We start from the raw sequence: 13,053 nt of genomic DNA on the forward strand, positions 1-13,053 counted from the left end.
TAATGATTTCAACTAATTTAGGATGAATTTGACGATTACTTCGAATTTCCTTCAAGAAACAATTGTTGATTTGATGTTTCTTCGCAAAACCAGGTTTGCCATATTCACATTTTATTGAAAAAAAGTATTAAAAATTAGTACTAGATTTCTTGAGAGCTGCGTACTAGCACAAGTAAGCTTATCGCAGGAACGTTTCTGGACCGTTTCTTAAGCGTTTTTTTATATGAAGTTTTTACGTTTCTTGAGAGCTGCGTACTAAGCTGTACACCGCACATGACAATTCGCCTTTTCAATCACCTTCTTCCTCATACATTCTTAAAGGTTGGTACGCAGCTCTCAAGTAATTGCTCAAGAACAAAAATACATTATTTCTGAAGTAATTTTGACAGCTGGTTACGCATCGTGAATGATCCACATTAGAAGAGCAAGAGAGAATAAACAAAGTAAACAAACTTTGTGCGTATGTATGTATGTATGTATGTGTATGGTAACACAAATATTTTCATTGAGATTTAAGGAATGTTGTTGACGATTGGTTGGTTTTATACAACATTTCAAAATGGAACATACTTTATAATAATGATTTCAACTAATTTAGGATGAATTTGACGATTACTTCGAATTTCCTGCAAGAAACAATTGTTGATTTGATGTTTCTTCGCAAAACCAGGTTTGCCATATTCACATTTTATTGAAACAAAGTATTAAAAATTAGTACTAGCTTTCTTAAGAGCTGCGTACTAGCACAAGTAACTTTATCGCAGGAACGTTTCTGGACCGTTTCTTAAGCGTTTTTTTATATGAAGTTTTTACGTTTCTTGAGAGCTGCGTACTAAGCTTAAACAAGTACAGTGGACAACAACAAAGTATTCCCCGCCGAAACGTAGTACGTATCTGCTTGCGGTCGACTGCGACCTTTGTGGAATCCCCTATAAGAGCAGGTAGGCGATGGGTCTCGCGACTAAAATTTAGAATAGCATTCCCGGATTTCGGGGATATAATGGGTATCACTGGAAAGGTGACGTTCTCCAGATCACGAATATATATATATAGTTGCCGCTGACTTATAGTTCTAACGATATTTGCATTTAAAGTTGAAAAATTTACAACTTTTACATTGATAATTTGTACATATATTGTGAATAACTTTTTCACTTATATTATGCACTTTTCACTTACTAACACTTCACTATAACGTTTCTGTATATTAATTTTTTTAATATTTGTTGTAAATAAAGCTTTATCTTAATTATTTTATTTTAGTTAAATTCTCTGCATTTGCACAATAAGAAAAGAGTTGCAATGGGTATTTTTTTTTTTGCATTGTGCAAATGCAGAGAATTGTAACAAAAATAAAATAATTAAAATAAAGCTTTATTTACAACAAATATTAAAAAAATTAATATACAGAAACGTTATAGTGAAGTGTTAGTAAGTGAAAAGTGGATAATAAAAGTGAAAAAGTTATTCACAATATACAAATTATCAATGTAAAAGTTGTCAATTTTTCAACTTTAAATGCAAACATCTTTAAAACTATAAGTCAGCGGCAATTATATATATATATATATATTCATGATCACCTTTCCCATGATACCCATTTTATCCCCGAAATCCGGGGATGCTATTCTAAATTTTACCCGATATTCCTCCTCTGGAGAAGCTCCCCTATCCGTACATGCCCCATTTATACGGAAAATCGTTTTTTTTTTTACACCTCCACCAAAGTAATCGGAATCGTGTCAGCACTTTAGTTGGTTCCCCTTTGTGAGAGTTATTCAAATACTTTGAATTAACTGAAGCAATCTTGTGATATATGAACGGCTGATTCGGTCAATTTATTGTAAATGACTATTTCGCATGGCTATTGTGAATTAGCGCATGAATACTCCTGATATGGGACGTGTAGGCTCTACTTCAACGGAAATAAAATTGCAGTTATGGTTGACAATATTTATTGTAATAATTGAAAATATAATATTATGATAGAATTTAATTATCGAAATACAGTATAAAGTACGACAGACAAATAACATTTTCCCGAAAAATTAATATTTAGTTTAGTATTTGAGGTACTCACAAACTGTCGTAAAGCATCGTAAAATCGTAAAATTAAAAATGTTTACACTTGTTTAAAAAAATTGTTGATGGATTTCATACAAAAATGAGTTTACACATTTACAATTCTCAATGCTATGTTTTCGAATCGTTATAACTTACAACTTTATGAGACTTGTGAATTGCAGAATTGTTAATTTACAGAAACATTATGCAAAATGGGTTGGGAATGAGCGGTCTCAAATTTAATCAAACTTATACAAGCATTATTCAAAATATCATTGCTCATATTATTATTATATAGTAGTCCAAAAATATGAATTCTTATTTTTCCCAGAAATACTTGTATAAAAGTGAATATTTCTCCTTTTCTTATTTTTCCCAGAAATACATTTGCTAAAAAGGATCTTTCTCCTTTTTTTTATTTTCCACATAAACGATTTAAACAGTTCAAGAGCTGTTGTTGTTGTTTTAACGGATATGCTAATCCCCGTTAGGGTGGTAAGAGTCATCTGTGTTGTCGTCGAGGTCATCTAACGGTAGGCCCAGGAAACGCGCTGTTTCGACGGGGTCGGACCAAAGGGAGGAAGGTGTTAGATGAGTTGGGTTTGTGGGGCATGCAAAGAGGTGGCCAGTGTCATGCGGAGACTCGTTGCATGCAGGACATATATTGGATATGTCGGGGTCGATTCTGGATAAGTAGGAGTTTAACCTGCTACAATACCCAGAACGAAGTTGCGCTAGGGTCACTCGCGTTTCTCGCGGCAACTGGAGCTCTTCCAGTTCAAGAGCTCAAAACATGCGCTACATCAGCTCGAACCTACCCGACGACTTTTCGCAAATGATTATGTTATGATAACAAATGCCCTCATACAGATTTGGCAATGACAATATCAATAGATTTTACTGTTAGTATGCCATAAATTGTTGCCTGTCGAGATGCCCCGTTACACCGCACATGACAATTCGCCTTTTTATTCACCTTCTCCCTCATACATTCGTAAACAAGTACAGTGGGCAACAACAAAGTATTTCCCGCCGAAACGTAGTATCTGCTTGCGGTCAACTGCAACCTTTGTGGAATCTCCTATAAGAGCAGGTAGGCAATGGGTTTTGCTTCAAATAGTTTTCTGACGTCGAGTAAATTGTGTTAATGGTATAGTCGGGCAGTGTTTTGCGATAACAGAATTTTACAAGTGTATTATATTAGTCATTACCACATTTTTAAATATAAAATGGCATTCCCTGGTAAAGAAAACATCACAGAAAATCTGGAAAAATTTTCACTGAAGGTATGAGAATTTTAGGATGGTTTAGTACAGATTGGCGGTTTTGTCAATTCAATAAGTGCATCTATAATAATATGTTTTTTGTTTTGTATTCATTTCTAATTGTTTATTTACAGAGTCCTAGAAAAATTTTGACGGACGTGAATAATATTCGTAAAATGTCGATCGGTGATGAGGACTTAGCTTCCAAACAACAGGATTCAACATCAGTTGAAAAAGTAACATTAGCTAATAAACCTGCAGCACCATTTGACCCATCAATTGAACCATTACTGAAAGGAAATCCACGTCGTTTCGTAATCATGCCAATTGAGTATCCAGATATATGGCAAATGTACAAGAAGGTATGTACATACAAATGTAATATATGTATGTATGTAAATCTAGGATAGACGCATAGATAAATTTATGTTAAATAAAATACGTACATAACGATTATAATTATCAGCTGTTTCAACAATGTGTATGTATATAATTCGATGTAGATCTTTTAATCGACTTTGACGTCGACGTGATGAGCATGTTTAAACATGTCCATTTTCAAGAGAAATGTGCAGTTTCGCATCATTCTTATTTGAGATGATGAAGGGGGGGAGCAATTTTCACTATTAACAAATACTTATACATGATATGATTCATAATTTTAGCTCACTGTGGTATACTAAACCATATCTAGTGCGTATAATTTGGCGCGCAAAACATCTCCATGTGAGTTGGCGCAAAATAATTCCCGCTCGCGCGTTTATTATTTAATAAGTACTTAACTCAATTTGTTTTTTTTTACGAAATGTAAGTATGTAAATCTTTTTTTATTGCGAAAAGTTGTGTGCTACGAAAACTTTCTAATAAGATCGGAAGAAAGATAAAAAAAAACTTCAGTTTTATAAAAAGCTCTTTTTTTATTACCTATTATATCGTGAATTTTATCTGGAACTGTGTTGTATTTCTAATCGTTATAATATACACAAGCTAGTGCTCACAAACATGTTTACATGTATTTGTTTATTCAAACTTATTTATTGGGCCATATTTATATATTGCAGGCAGAAGCATCGTTCTGGACAGTAGAGGAAGTAGATCTTTCTAAAGATATGGATGATTGGGCACGTCTCACTGATAATGAACGACATTTTATTTCACATGTGTTAGCCTTTTTCGCCGCATCTGATGGTATTGTGAATGAAAATGTAGTTGAACGCTTCTGCCAGGAAGTCCAAGTGACAGAGGCACGTTGCTTCTATGGATTTCAAATTGCGATGGAGAATGTGCATTCTGAAATGTATAGCATATTAATTGATACATATATTAAGGACTCGAAACAAAGGAATTACTTATTCAATGCTATAGAGACAATGCCTGCCATAAAGCGCAAGGCAGATTGGGCGCTTGCTTGGATTTCCTCGAAGTCAGCCAACTTTGGTGAACGTGTAATTGCATTTGCTGCCGTTGAAGGTATCTTCTTCAGTGGCAGTTTTGCTTCGATCTTCTGGCTTAAGAAACGTGGTTTAATGCCAGGCTTGACATTTTCCAATGAACTAATTTCACGAGATGAGGGACTTCATTGTGACTTCGCATGTTTGATGTTCCAACATTTAATACAAAAACCAAGTAATGAGCGTATTGTTGAAATAATTTCTGAAGCTGTTAAAATTGAGCAGGAATTCTTAACTGACGCTTTGCCGGTGAATTTAATCGGTATGAATTGCAAACTAATGTCCGATTATATTGAATTTGTGGCTGATCGTTTGCTTGTCGAGCTGGGAGTGGGGAAGGTAATATTAAATTCATCCAAAGTATGTAATCGTGATAATTTTTTTGATAATCTTTTCAGATCTACAACACACCGAACCCTTTCAGTTTCATGGAACTTATTTCATTAGACGGAAAAACGAACTTCTTTGAAAAGAAAGTGGGTGAATACCAGAAATGGGGTGTAACTGCTAATCGTATGGATCATGTTTTTACGTTAGACGCTGATTTCTAAAGACGACTTGTACAACTACATACATATATATAATTATATAAACTATAAGATTTTTTACCATAAGATAAGATAAGATAAAATTGATAAATGAGGAATAAAAGCCCTAACAGTAAGTAAAACAAATCACCAAAAAAAAATCATTGTTTAACTAATTTCAATAAATTATAAATACATACACATATGAAAAAAAAAAATTATCAGAAATTTCGGCGGTCAAAAACTTAGTAGAGTACCTTGTCATTCGTTTCCTCAAACCACCGTTTGGCAACTTTAGTTGTGTGTTTGGGATCGTTGTCCTGCTGGAACGTCCAAACAATCGGAATTTATTTACTGGCATACGGCAGCATGGTTTTCTGGAGTATTTCGACATACGAATCATCAGTCATGTTTTCGCGATCCTTTTCCGCTATACTTAATAATCTTCGATTCGTCCGACCATAAAATGTTCCGCCATTTTGTCGAAGACCAATTAAAATTTCCTTTAGCGAATCACAGTCTTTGTTCGACATGTGTTCTAGGCAATAACGGCTGGGATTTAGAATAACATCCCCGGATTTCGTGGATAAAATGGGTATCACTGGAAAGGTGACGTTCTCCAGATCACGAAAATATGTATATGTATGTATATATATAGCTGCCGCTGACTTATAGTTTTAAAGATATTAGCGCGCCGCGCTTTAAAAAAAATAAGGGGCCATCCATAAATTACGTCACACCTTGAATGGGGGAGAGTATCATTCAGAAGTGACATTGTGTGACAAGGGGCAGGGGGGGTCAAAAGCTTTGTGACATCACATTTCGAAATTTGTGTAGTAATGATAAAAAGGAGTGTGTCAAAAGTCCATGGATACAAGATGATTAAGTTTTATATTTTTAATTAGCATAATTAAGAATCTATTATTTCTTGACTAGTCATTCGTTGTCTTTGTACTTTAATATTTAACTAAAAGTTGATTTTATTAAAGATTATTCAATAAAAAGAATAACCTGTTTTTTTTTTTTTATTTTTGATAAATCCATAAAATTGGAAAATATGTGACGTCACGACAGGGGGGGGGCAGGGGGTTAGTTCAAAATGTGAAAATTTGGGGGTTAAAAAGTCCTTAAATTCGTGTGACGTAATTTATGGATGGCCCCTAACCATGGCAACCCTTTTCTTATTGTGCAAATGCAGAGAATTTAACTAAAATAAAATAATTAAAATAAAGATTTATTTACAACAAATATTAAAAAAATTAATATACAGAAACGTTATAGTGAAGTGTTAGTAAGTGAAAAGTGCATAATATTATATTAAGATTCAAACCGGTTGGGTTTATCTATCTATCTACTGGTTGGGTTTCAATAGATGTCGTTGCAGTCGTATATCTCCAGCGCTACCAATTGTGTCATACCATATAGTGTTGGAAAGGTGATATTTTAAGCTCCATTTAGCCAAAAATAAAAAAAGTGAAAATAATGAAGAAATTCGCTTTATTTTGAAATTTTTGTGTAAAAAGGGAAGAATGCCACGGAAGTGCCCAATGGAATTTGTAAAGTTTACGGAGACGATGCTGTATTAGCTCGGGTAGCACAACAATGGTTCTCTCGCTTCCGTTCTGGAAATTTCGATGTGAAGGATGCACCTCGCTGGTCGACCTATCGTTGAAAAAGTAGATGAAATTATGGAAAAGATTGACCAGGACCGCCACATAAGCAGCCATCAAATCGCTAAGGTACTCAACATTTATCGTCAAACGGTTTTGAACCATTTAAAAAAGCGTGGCTACGAAAAGACGAATGTTTGGGAACCACATGAATTGTCTGTGAAAAATTTAACAGGCCGAATTAACATTAGCGATTCTTTGCTGAAACGAAATGAAATCGAATCATTTCTCAAGTAAAAAGGAATCACACTATGAGCTGCTCCAGCTTGGTCGAACGATTAATTCTACATTTTACTGTTAACAACAGATGAGATTGAAGCAAGTAATCGAGTAAAACGGCCAGAAGTGATCCATCAGGACAACCCTAGACCACCCAAATCTTTAATGACTTGGTAAAAACTCGGAGAGATTGGCTTGGAATTTTAATGCACCCACCATATAGCCCTAACCTTGCACCATCGGACTACCATTTGTTTCGGTCAATGCAGAACTCCCTTAGTAGAGTAAAGATGGCTTCAAGAGAAGCCTGTGAAAATTAATAGTCGCAGTTTTTCGCCAAGAAACCGGAAAAGTTTTACACTAATGGAATAATGGTAAAAAGTGGTCGACCAAAATGGTACATATTTGGTTCATTAAAGTTCATTCTAAACATAAAAAAATCTGTCAATTGTTTGATTTCTGCAAAATACTTGTATAAAACCTTTAACCATCGTTACAATTCTACACCTGCATCCATTTCATGTTCTTTGTAAAACAACATTCAGCAATGACATAGTTAATTCATTGTACTCCAGACCCAGATAGTCCTGATAGAACTGTTGATATTTTGGAAATTGGTTTAGTTGCTCTTATGGACGTCTAGGCTCTACTTCAACGGAAATAAAATTGCAGTTATAGTTGACAATATTTATTGTATTGTAGATATAATATTATGATAGAATTTAACCATCGAAATATTGTATAAAGTAGGACAGAGCTACTATAATAGTTTAAACAATGTATGCATACCTTTGATTGAGACAAACTCATACAAGATGATAGGACCAGAACAAAAACAAATTAAAAACACAAATACTCAGCAAGAGCACCAATTTGACAAAATCGGTCGTTTTGTTGTGATCATCCTTTATGAATTCCCCTTTCCTTTGGCAAATATTGTCCCAATACTTACTCCTACAGACATAATTTGATTATGTAACCACTATGTAAATAATATTTTAAATGGGCTTATAAAGTAAAGTGGTAACATATTTTTTTCGATAACGATGGGTTGCGCTCAATACCATAACGCCATCCTTTATGGATAATGCATAAAGATGATTAAGCATAACATGATTAGGTTCTGGAAGCAAGGTCGGCTCACACTGAAATATTTGTAATTAGTGCTTGTAATTATACATACATACATGTGATTTATACAGATGATGTATTCTTACCGAGAGCGGCGTGTCTTTGTTGAGTATTACTTGGAGCAGATGCGGAGGCAAAACGGGGGGTCCAGAAACTTTTTCCCATGGTTTAGGCTGCGGAACTTCTTGCGAATACTCTTTTTCTGCGTAGTTTGGGGCATTTTCACTATCTTTAGCAAGAGCCTGAAACACTTCGAAATCAGATTGACGTACTGAAACTAAATTATTCTTAATGCCGTCATCATTTTCGATACTTTTCTGAAAGTTTTAAGAAATTGTTTTTATTTTTGAAGCTTTGTGCTATGGTACAGGAATAACAAAATTTTAAGAGATCTTATTGTATTGCATTTAGAGAAATATATACTTATGTATATGTATATCTTCATACTTAAATTTGTGTGCGAGTCTATTTCTATAATAACTGGCCAAAACTTACATACATACAGAAACGTGAAAATTTTAAAACATTCACAGAGACATTTTGAGGATAATGTAAATTACTACATTGACTATAAATTAATAATCACATACACATAAACTTCTTTTGTTTTTGCTAACTTTGAACTTAAATAAATGTGGGAACTACTTACATATACAGCTCTATTAATTAGTGTTTTGCAGCCTTGGCATGCGTATAAAAGTACCATTAAAATTATACAAAATCACTTCATTTTTACTGCGTCTTAATCAAGTCAACACATCTAGTTATACGTTTATGTATTTATACATATATATATATCCGCATATATATGTATATATATATGCATGTGTGCGACAAGGCCATTCACGAGATTATCAATTGTATGGTATATTGATTTATCACAATGAAAAAATAATGTAGACTGTTTCTAATATTTTAAATAATGCGTACCAATTTGGGATCATGCTTCCATTCTCCATCTACACAAAATTTGTATTGATGATCGCCCTCTGGAAGGTCAATAATAGCCACGAAATTACCATGGCTACGTGCCATAGGTATTGGCTTCCATTTTGAAAAGGTGCCTGAAATCATCACATTTTTACCTCCACCATCCCAACGCAATACGGTTGGCAAACCCGAATTTCTAGGTAGCTCTATTATGGAGCTTTCATCTTTGTCGTCATTAGAATCAGTAGTTGCATCTTTTATAGACATTATGCTGCCGGAATTACTATGAAGCAGGGTAGTACTGCCTTCGGAAACAGTATTAGCGCGTTTACGAGGGGTGGGTGTGGTGTTTGCTTCTATAGTAGCTCTGCTACCGACGGGCTTCGTGTAATATGGCTGATCTTCGTCTTCTTGCGAGGAACCACCGAGCAAGACTGAGCGTGCGTTCTTGTCATTTGCTACGTCTTTATCGAAAGTAAAGGTTTGAACACCACTACCGCCGATGTCACCGACAACACTCATCCCAGGTGTTGCTGAAATCGAATCACCACGTCCAGACATTTCTCGAAATGGAGAGTTTGGTGTTGAAAGGTCACTTGATTTATGTCGTTCACGGCTCATACTGGTACTGCCCGCATTGCCCATAACTGGTATCACTTGGTTAAATGAAGTTTCGCGATATGATAAAAAATAATTCGTAATGATGCACAACCTTAATTATTTCTTTTCTAAATTATTTATTAACTTGCACGCAAAATATTTTGGCACGTATAGTCTTAGTCTTTTTAATTAGCAGTTTCTAGTTTAATTTTGAGTTCGATTTAATAAAATACGACTGCACTTTTAATGATTTGCAAATAAACGATGAAAATTTCGTTAGGTTCCATAAATAAATAAATAAATATATGTATATATGTACATCTTTATGTAAGAATTTGGTACGAAAATAAAAATATTGTTTTGACTCGTACAAAATAAAGTGAAAAACGAACATGCAGCACGAATAGTTTAATCGTTTTGTTTTTCTATTGTTTACCTCTGCAAATAGGGTTTTAATATCGACAGGTAATCGATACTAGTATCGCTAGCAATATTAAATACAACGAAGGCAGCATAGTGATTTTGTTCAGCGATAATTGTCTAAATAATTCCCCTGGTAACTATTTAATATTCTAATGATAATCTGATAATATGTATAATACATATGTAAATATATGATAATAATTAATTTTGTGCCCATAAATTGGTAAATGGATATTGCGCAAAAATTATTTCAGTTTTGAACTAAAAATTAAATATGAAATCTTAAGCGTGCTCTTATATATCGCAGGCATGCCTGTCCTACGCCATGACAGAAGAAATTTTAGAATACCGGCCCAGGATTTCGGTGATAAATTGGTGAGAAAAATACTTTTTCGACAAATATATTTGTTTGAAAAAATAAGATTACATATATTAAGACTTAAATAATCGTGTATTATTCAATAATTATACACGGTCAATGATTATTAAAAAATGCGCGGTTTTCATTTGCAATATTGCTACAAATACATATATATTGTTCAATCTTAAATTATCTGCTGCGATAACGCGTTACCAATGCATCTATTGCGTTAAGCTTTCATGTAAAGGGGACTGGTATTAATTTTACTGTCTTCATTAAAAATACTGTTTCTGATAAGTTTATCAAGATAACTATTGCTTGTGTAAACAGCAAGTAAGAAACATGTGTGAACATTATCTGCTGTCAAAACAAACTTGATAGTAAAATCAGAAAAATCTTTATACATTTCAATGAACAAAAAAAAAAAACAGTTTAAAGTAAATTTTCACCTTTTCTAGATATAGACATGCCGATTAAATGTAAAACGGAATGTGGCCGAAATGCTGTACTAAAGGTAAGTATCGTCAACAAAAATTCCTTAGAAATTGTGTTTAATTATCTCTATCGTGTACATATAGCGCCCAAAAACATCAGACGCACTATGTAAAGAATGCTTTTTTGCCGCTTTTGAAGCAGAAATTCACTACACTATAATAACTAATAAACTATTTACAAAGGGAGAAAAAGTTGCAGTAGCCGCAAGTGGTGGAAAGGATTCAACAGTTTTAGCTTATGTATTAAAATTACTCAATGATCGCCATGATTATGGTCTTCAATTAATCCTTTTATCCATCGATGAAGGCATAACTGGGTACCGAGATGACAGCCTTGAGACAGTTAAAAAAAATCGCGATGACTATCAAATACCTCTAAAAATTCTTTCTTATGATGAACTGTATGGTTGGACTATGGATCGTATTGTTGGACAAATTGGACGGTCAAATAATTGCACCTTTTGTGGAGTCTTTAGACGACAAGCTTTGGATCGTGGAGCAAAACAGCTTGAAGTAGATAGTATAGCAACTGGACATAATGCCGATGATATTGCAGAAACCGTTTTGATGAATATTTTGCGTGGCGATACCGCTCGCTTAAGACGTTGCACAGATATAAGAACAGGTGGGGGAGAGAACACAATTCCTCGCGTCAAACCTCTTAAATATACTTATGAGAAGGAAATTGTCATGTATGCTCATTTTAAAAAATTGGTGTACTTTTCAACCGAGTGTGTTTTCGCACCCAACGCATACCGAGGACATGCTCGCGCATACCTAAAAGATTTGGAAAGAGTTCGTCCCTCGGTTATTATGGATATAATACATTCTGGGGAGCAGTTACTTTTTAAAGACACTGTTAAGAAACCAGTTCGAGGTATATGTGAACGCTGCGGATTCGTATCATCTCAGCAACCGTGTAAAGCTTGCATTTTATTGGAAGGATTAAATAGAGGCCTCCCTAAGTTAGGAATTGGGAAGAAATCTAAAGGAGATCGAATGAGATTGAAACAGGATAAAGAACTCGCTTTAAGGGAACGTGCCAATTTAGTTAAAAATGATTTCTGATATTAAATAAAACAAAACATACTTTTAATTTAGTTTAATCTTATAATTACAACACAAAAACAACTTTTCATCGACAGTTGAATCTGAAATCCACTGAGTTGAGCCCTTAGGCGGATAATATGAATAATTCCGTTTACTGAGCCTCCCGTTAGGTGACGTCGATGATAACACAGATAACCCTTGCCATCGTAACAGGGAATGAGAAACCGTTAAAACAACAATTCCGGTTACGTAGACATAATAGTGGAGGGCTGTAGATGTATGTAAATTATAGAGATCAGGAATATCTAAATATATGTTACTGTTCTGCGACGGAACAGTTATGTATCCGCCCTCTATGTCAAAAACTCCCTGAAGATTTTTCTAAAACCACATACATATATATATATATATACTAGATGACCCGCCTACATTTTACTGTGGCTGATACATAGGTAGTACTACTAATACCATCTATATGATTTCTATTAGTTAGATTATAAGTATTAGTTAAGGAATAATCGCATTTTTGATGAAGCAACAATATTGGATACTGCGATGGTAGCGCTATCTATCGGTCAAACATTCCAAAATTAACAATTGATTAGAAATGAAAAAATAATTTAAAAAACATTTTCCAGTGTACCAAATTGTAAATCTAAACCATTCTCAAATCTCCTTGAACATACACACAAAATTTCATCAAAATCGGTCCATCCGTTTAGGAGCAGTTCAAATGCAAACACACGGTCAGAAGATTTATATATATAAAGATATGTATATAGTACACTCCGCCTATCACAAATTTAACATATCAAAATTCTTAAGGGAAATAACTGTTGTAGCGGCAGAATTCTGCCGAGTTGGCAGT

At 34.3% G+C, this 13,053-nt stretch overlaps 3 protein-coding genes and 1 long non-coding RNA gene across 5 annotated transcripts; 3 read left to right on the forward strand and 1 right to left on the reverse strand.

Moving 5' to 3' along the window:
- The first annotated feature begins 3,066 nt into the window (after positions 1 to 3,066).
- LOC105230669 (ribonucleoside-diphosphate reductase subunit M2) lies at positions 3,067 to 5,468 on the forward strand. Of its 2 annotated transcripts, none has more exons than XM_049461855.1 (4): positions 3,067 to 3,157; positions 3,464 to 3,691; positions 4,391 to 5,119; positions 5,179 to 5,468. In XM_049461855.1, the coding sequence occupies exons 2-4, from the start codon at positions 3,506 to 3,508 to the stop codon at positions 5,329 to 5,331; spliced, it is 1,068 nt and encodes a 355-aa protein (XP_049317812.1). In that variant the 5' UTR covers positions 3,067 to 3,157; positions 3,464 to 3,505; the 3' UTR covers positions 5,332 to 5,468. The 2 variants fall into 2 exon arrangements, with proteins under 2 accessions (XP_049317812.1, XP_011209903.2); XM_011211601.4 differs by lacking the exon at positions 3,067 to 3,157 and adding an exon at positions 3,174 to 3,350.
- A 1,134-nt stretch (positions 5,469 to 6,602) lies between these two features.
- LOC125780165 (uncharacterized) lies at positions 6,603 to 6,993 on the forward strand. The gene is made up of 2 exons (XR_007423596.1): positions 6,603 to 6,742; positions 6,831 to 6,993. It is a non-coding gene; the product is annotated as an uncharacterized LOC125780165 (long non-coding RNA).
- Positions 6,994 to 7,891: 898 nt separating this feature from the next.
- Positions 7,892 to 10,291, reverse strand: LOC105230668 (5'-AMP-activated protein kinase subunit beta-1). The gene is made up of 3 exons (XM_011211600.4): positions 9,258 to 10,291; positions 8,414 to 8,644; positions 7,892 to 8,341 (listed from the first exon to the last, which is right to left on the reverse strand). The coding sequence occupies exons 1-3, from the start codon at positions 9,900 to 9,902 to the stop codon at positions 8,195 to 8,197; spliced, it is 1,023 nt and encodes a 340-aa protein (XP_011209902.1). The 5' UTR covers positions 9,903 to 10,291; the 3' UTR covers positions 7,892 to 8,194.
- Positions 10,292 to 10,990: 699 nt separating this feature from the next.
- Positions 10,991 to 12,231, forward strand: LOC105230667 (cytoplasmic tRNA 2-thiolation protein 1). Its single transcript, XM_011211598.4, has 2 exons — positions 10,991 to 11,155; positions 11,220 to 12,231. Exons 1-2 carry the CDS (start codon positions 11,108 to 11,110, stop codon positions 12,201 to 12,203), a joined length of 1,032 nt encoding a protein of 343 aa, XP_011209900.1. The 5' UTR covers positions 10,991 to 11,107; the 3' UTR covers positions 12,204 to 12,231.
- Positions 12,232 to 13,053: the final 822 nt, after the last annotated feature.

Source organism: Bactrocera dorsalis, unplaced genomic scaffold (assembly GCF_023373825.1).
Source record: "Bactrocera dorsalis isolate Fly_Bdor unplaced genomic scaffold, ASM2337382v1 BdCtg146, whole genome shotgun sequence".
Lineage (NCBI taxonomy): Eukaryota > Metazoa > Arthropoda > Insecta > Diptera > Tephritidae > Bactrocera > Bactrocera dorsalis.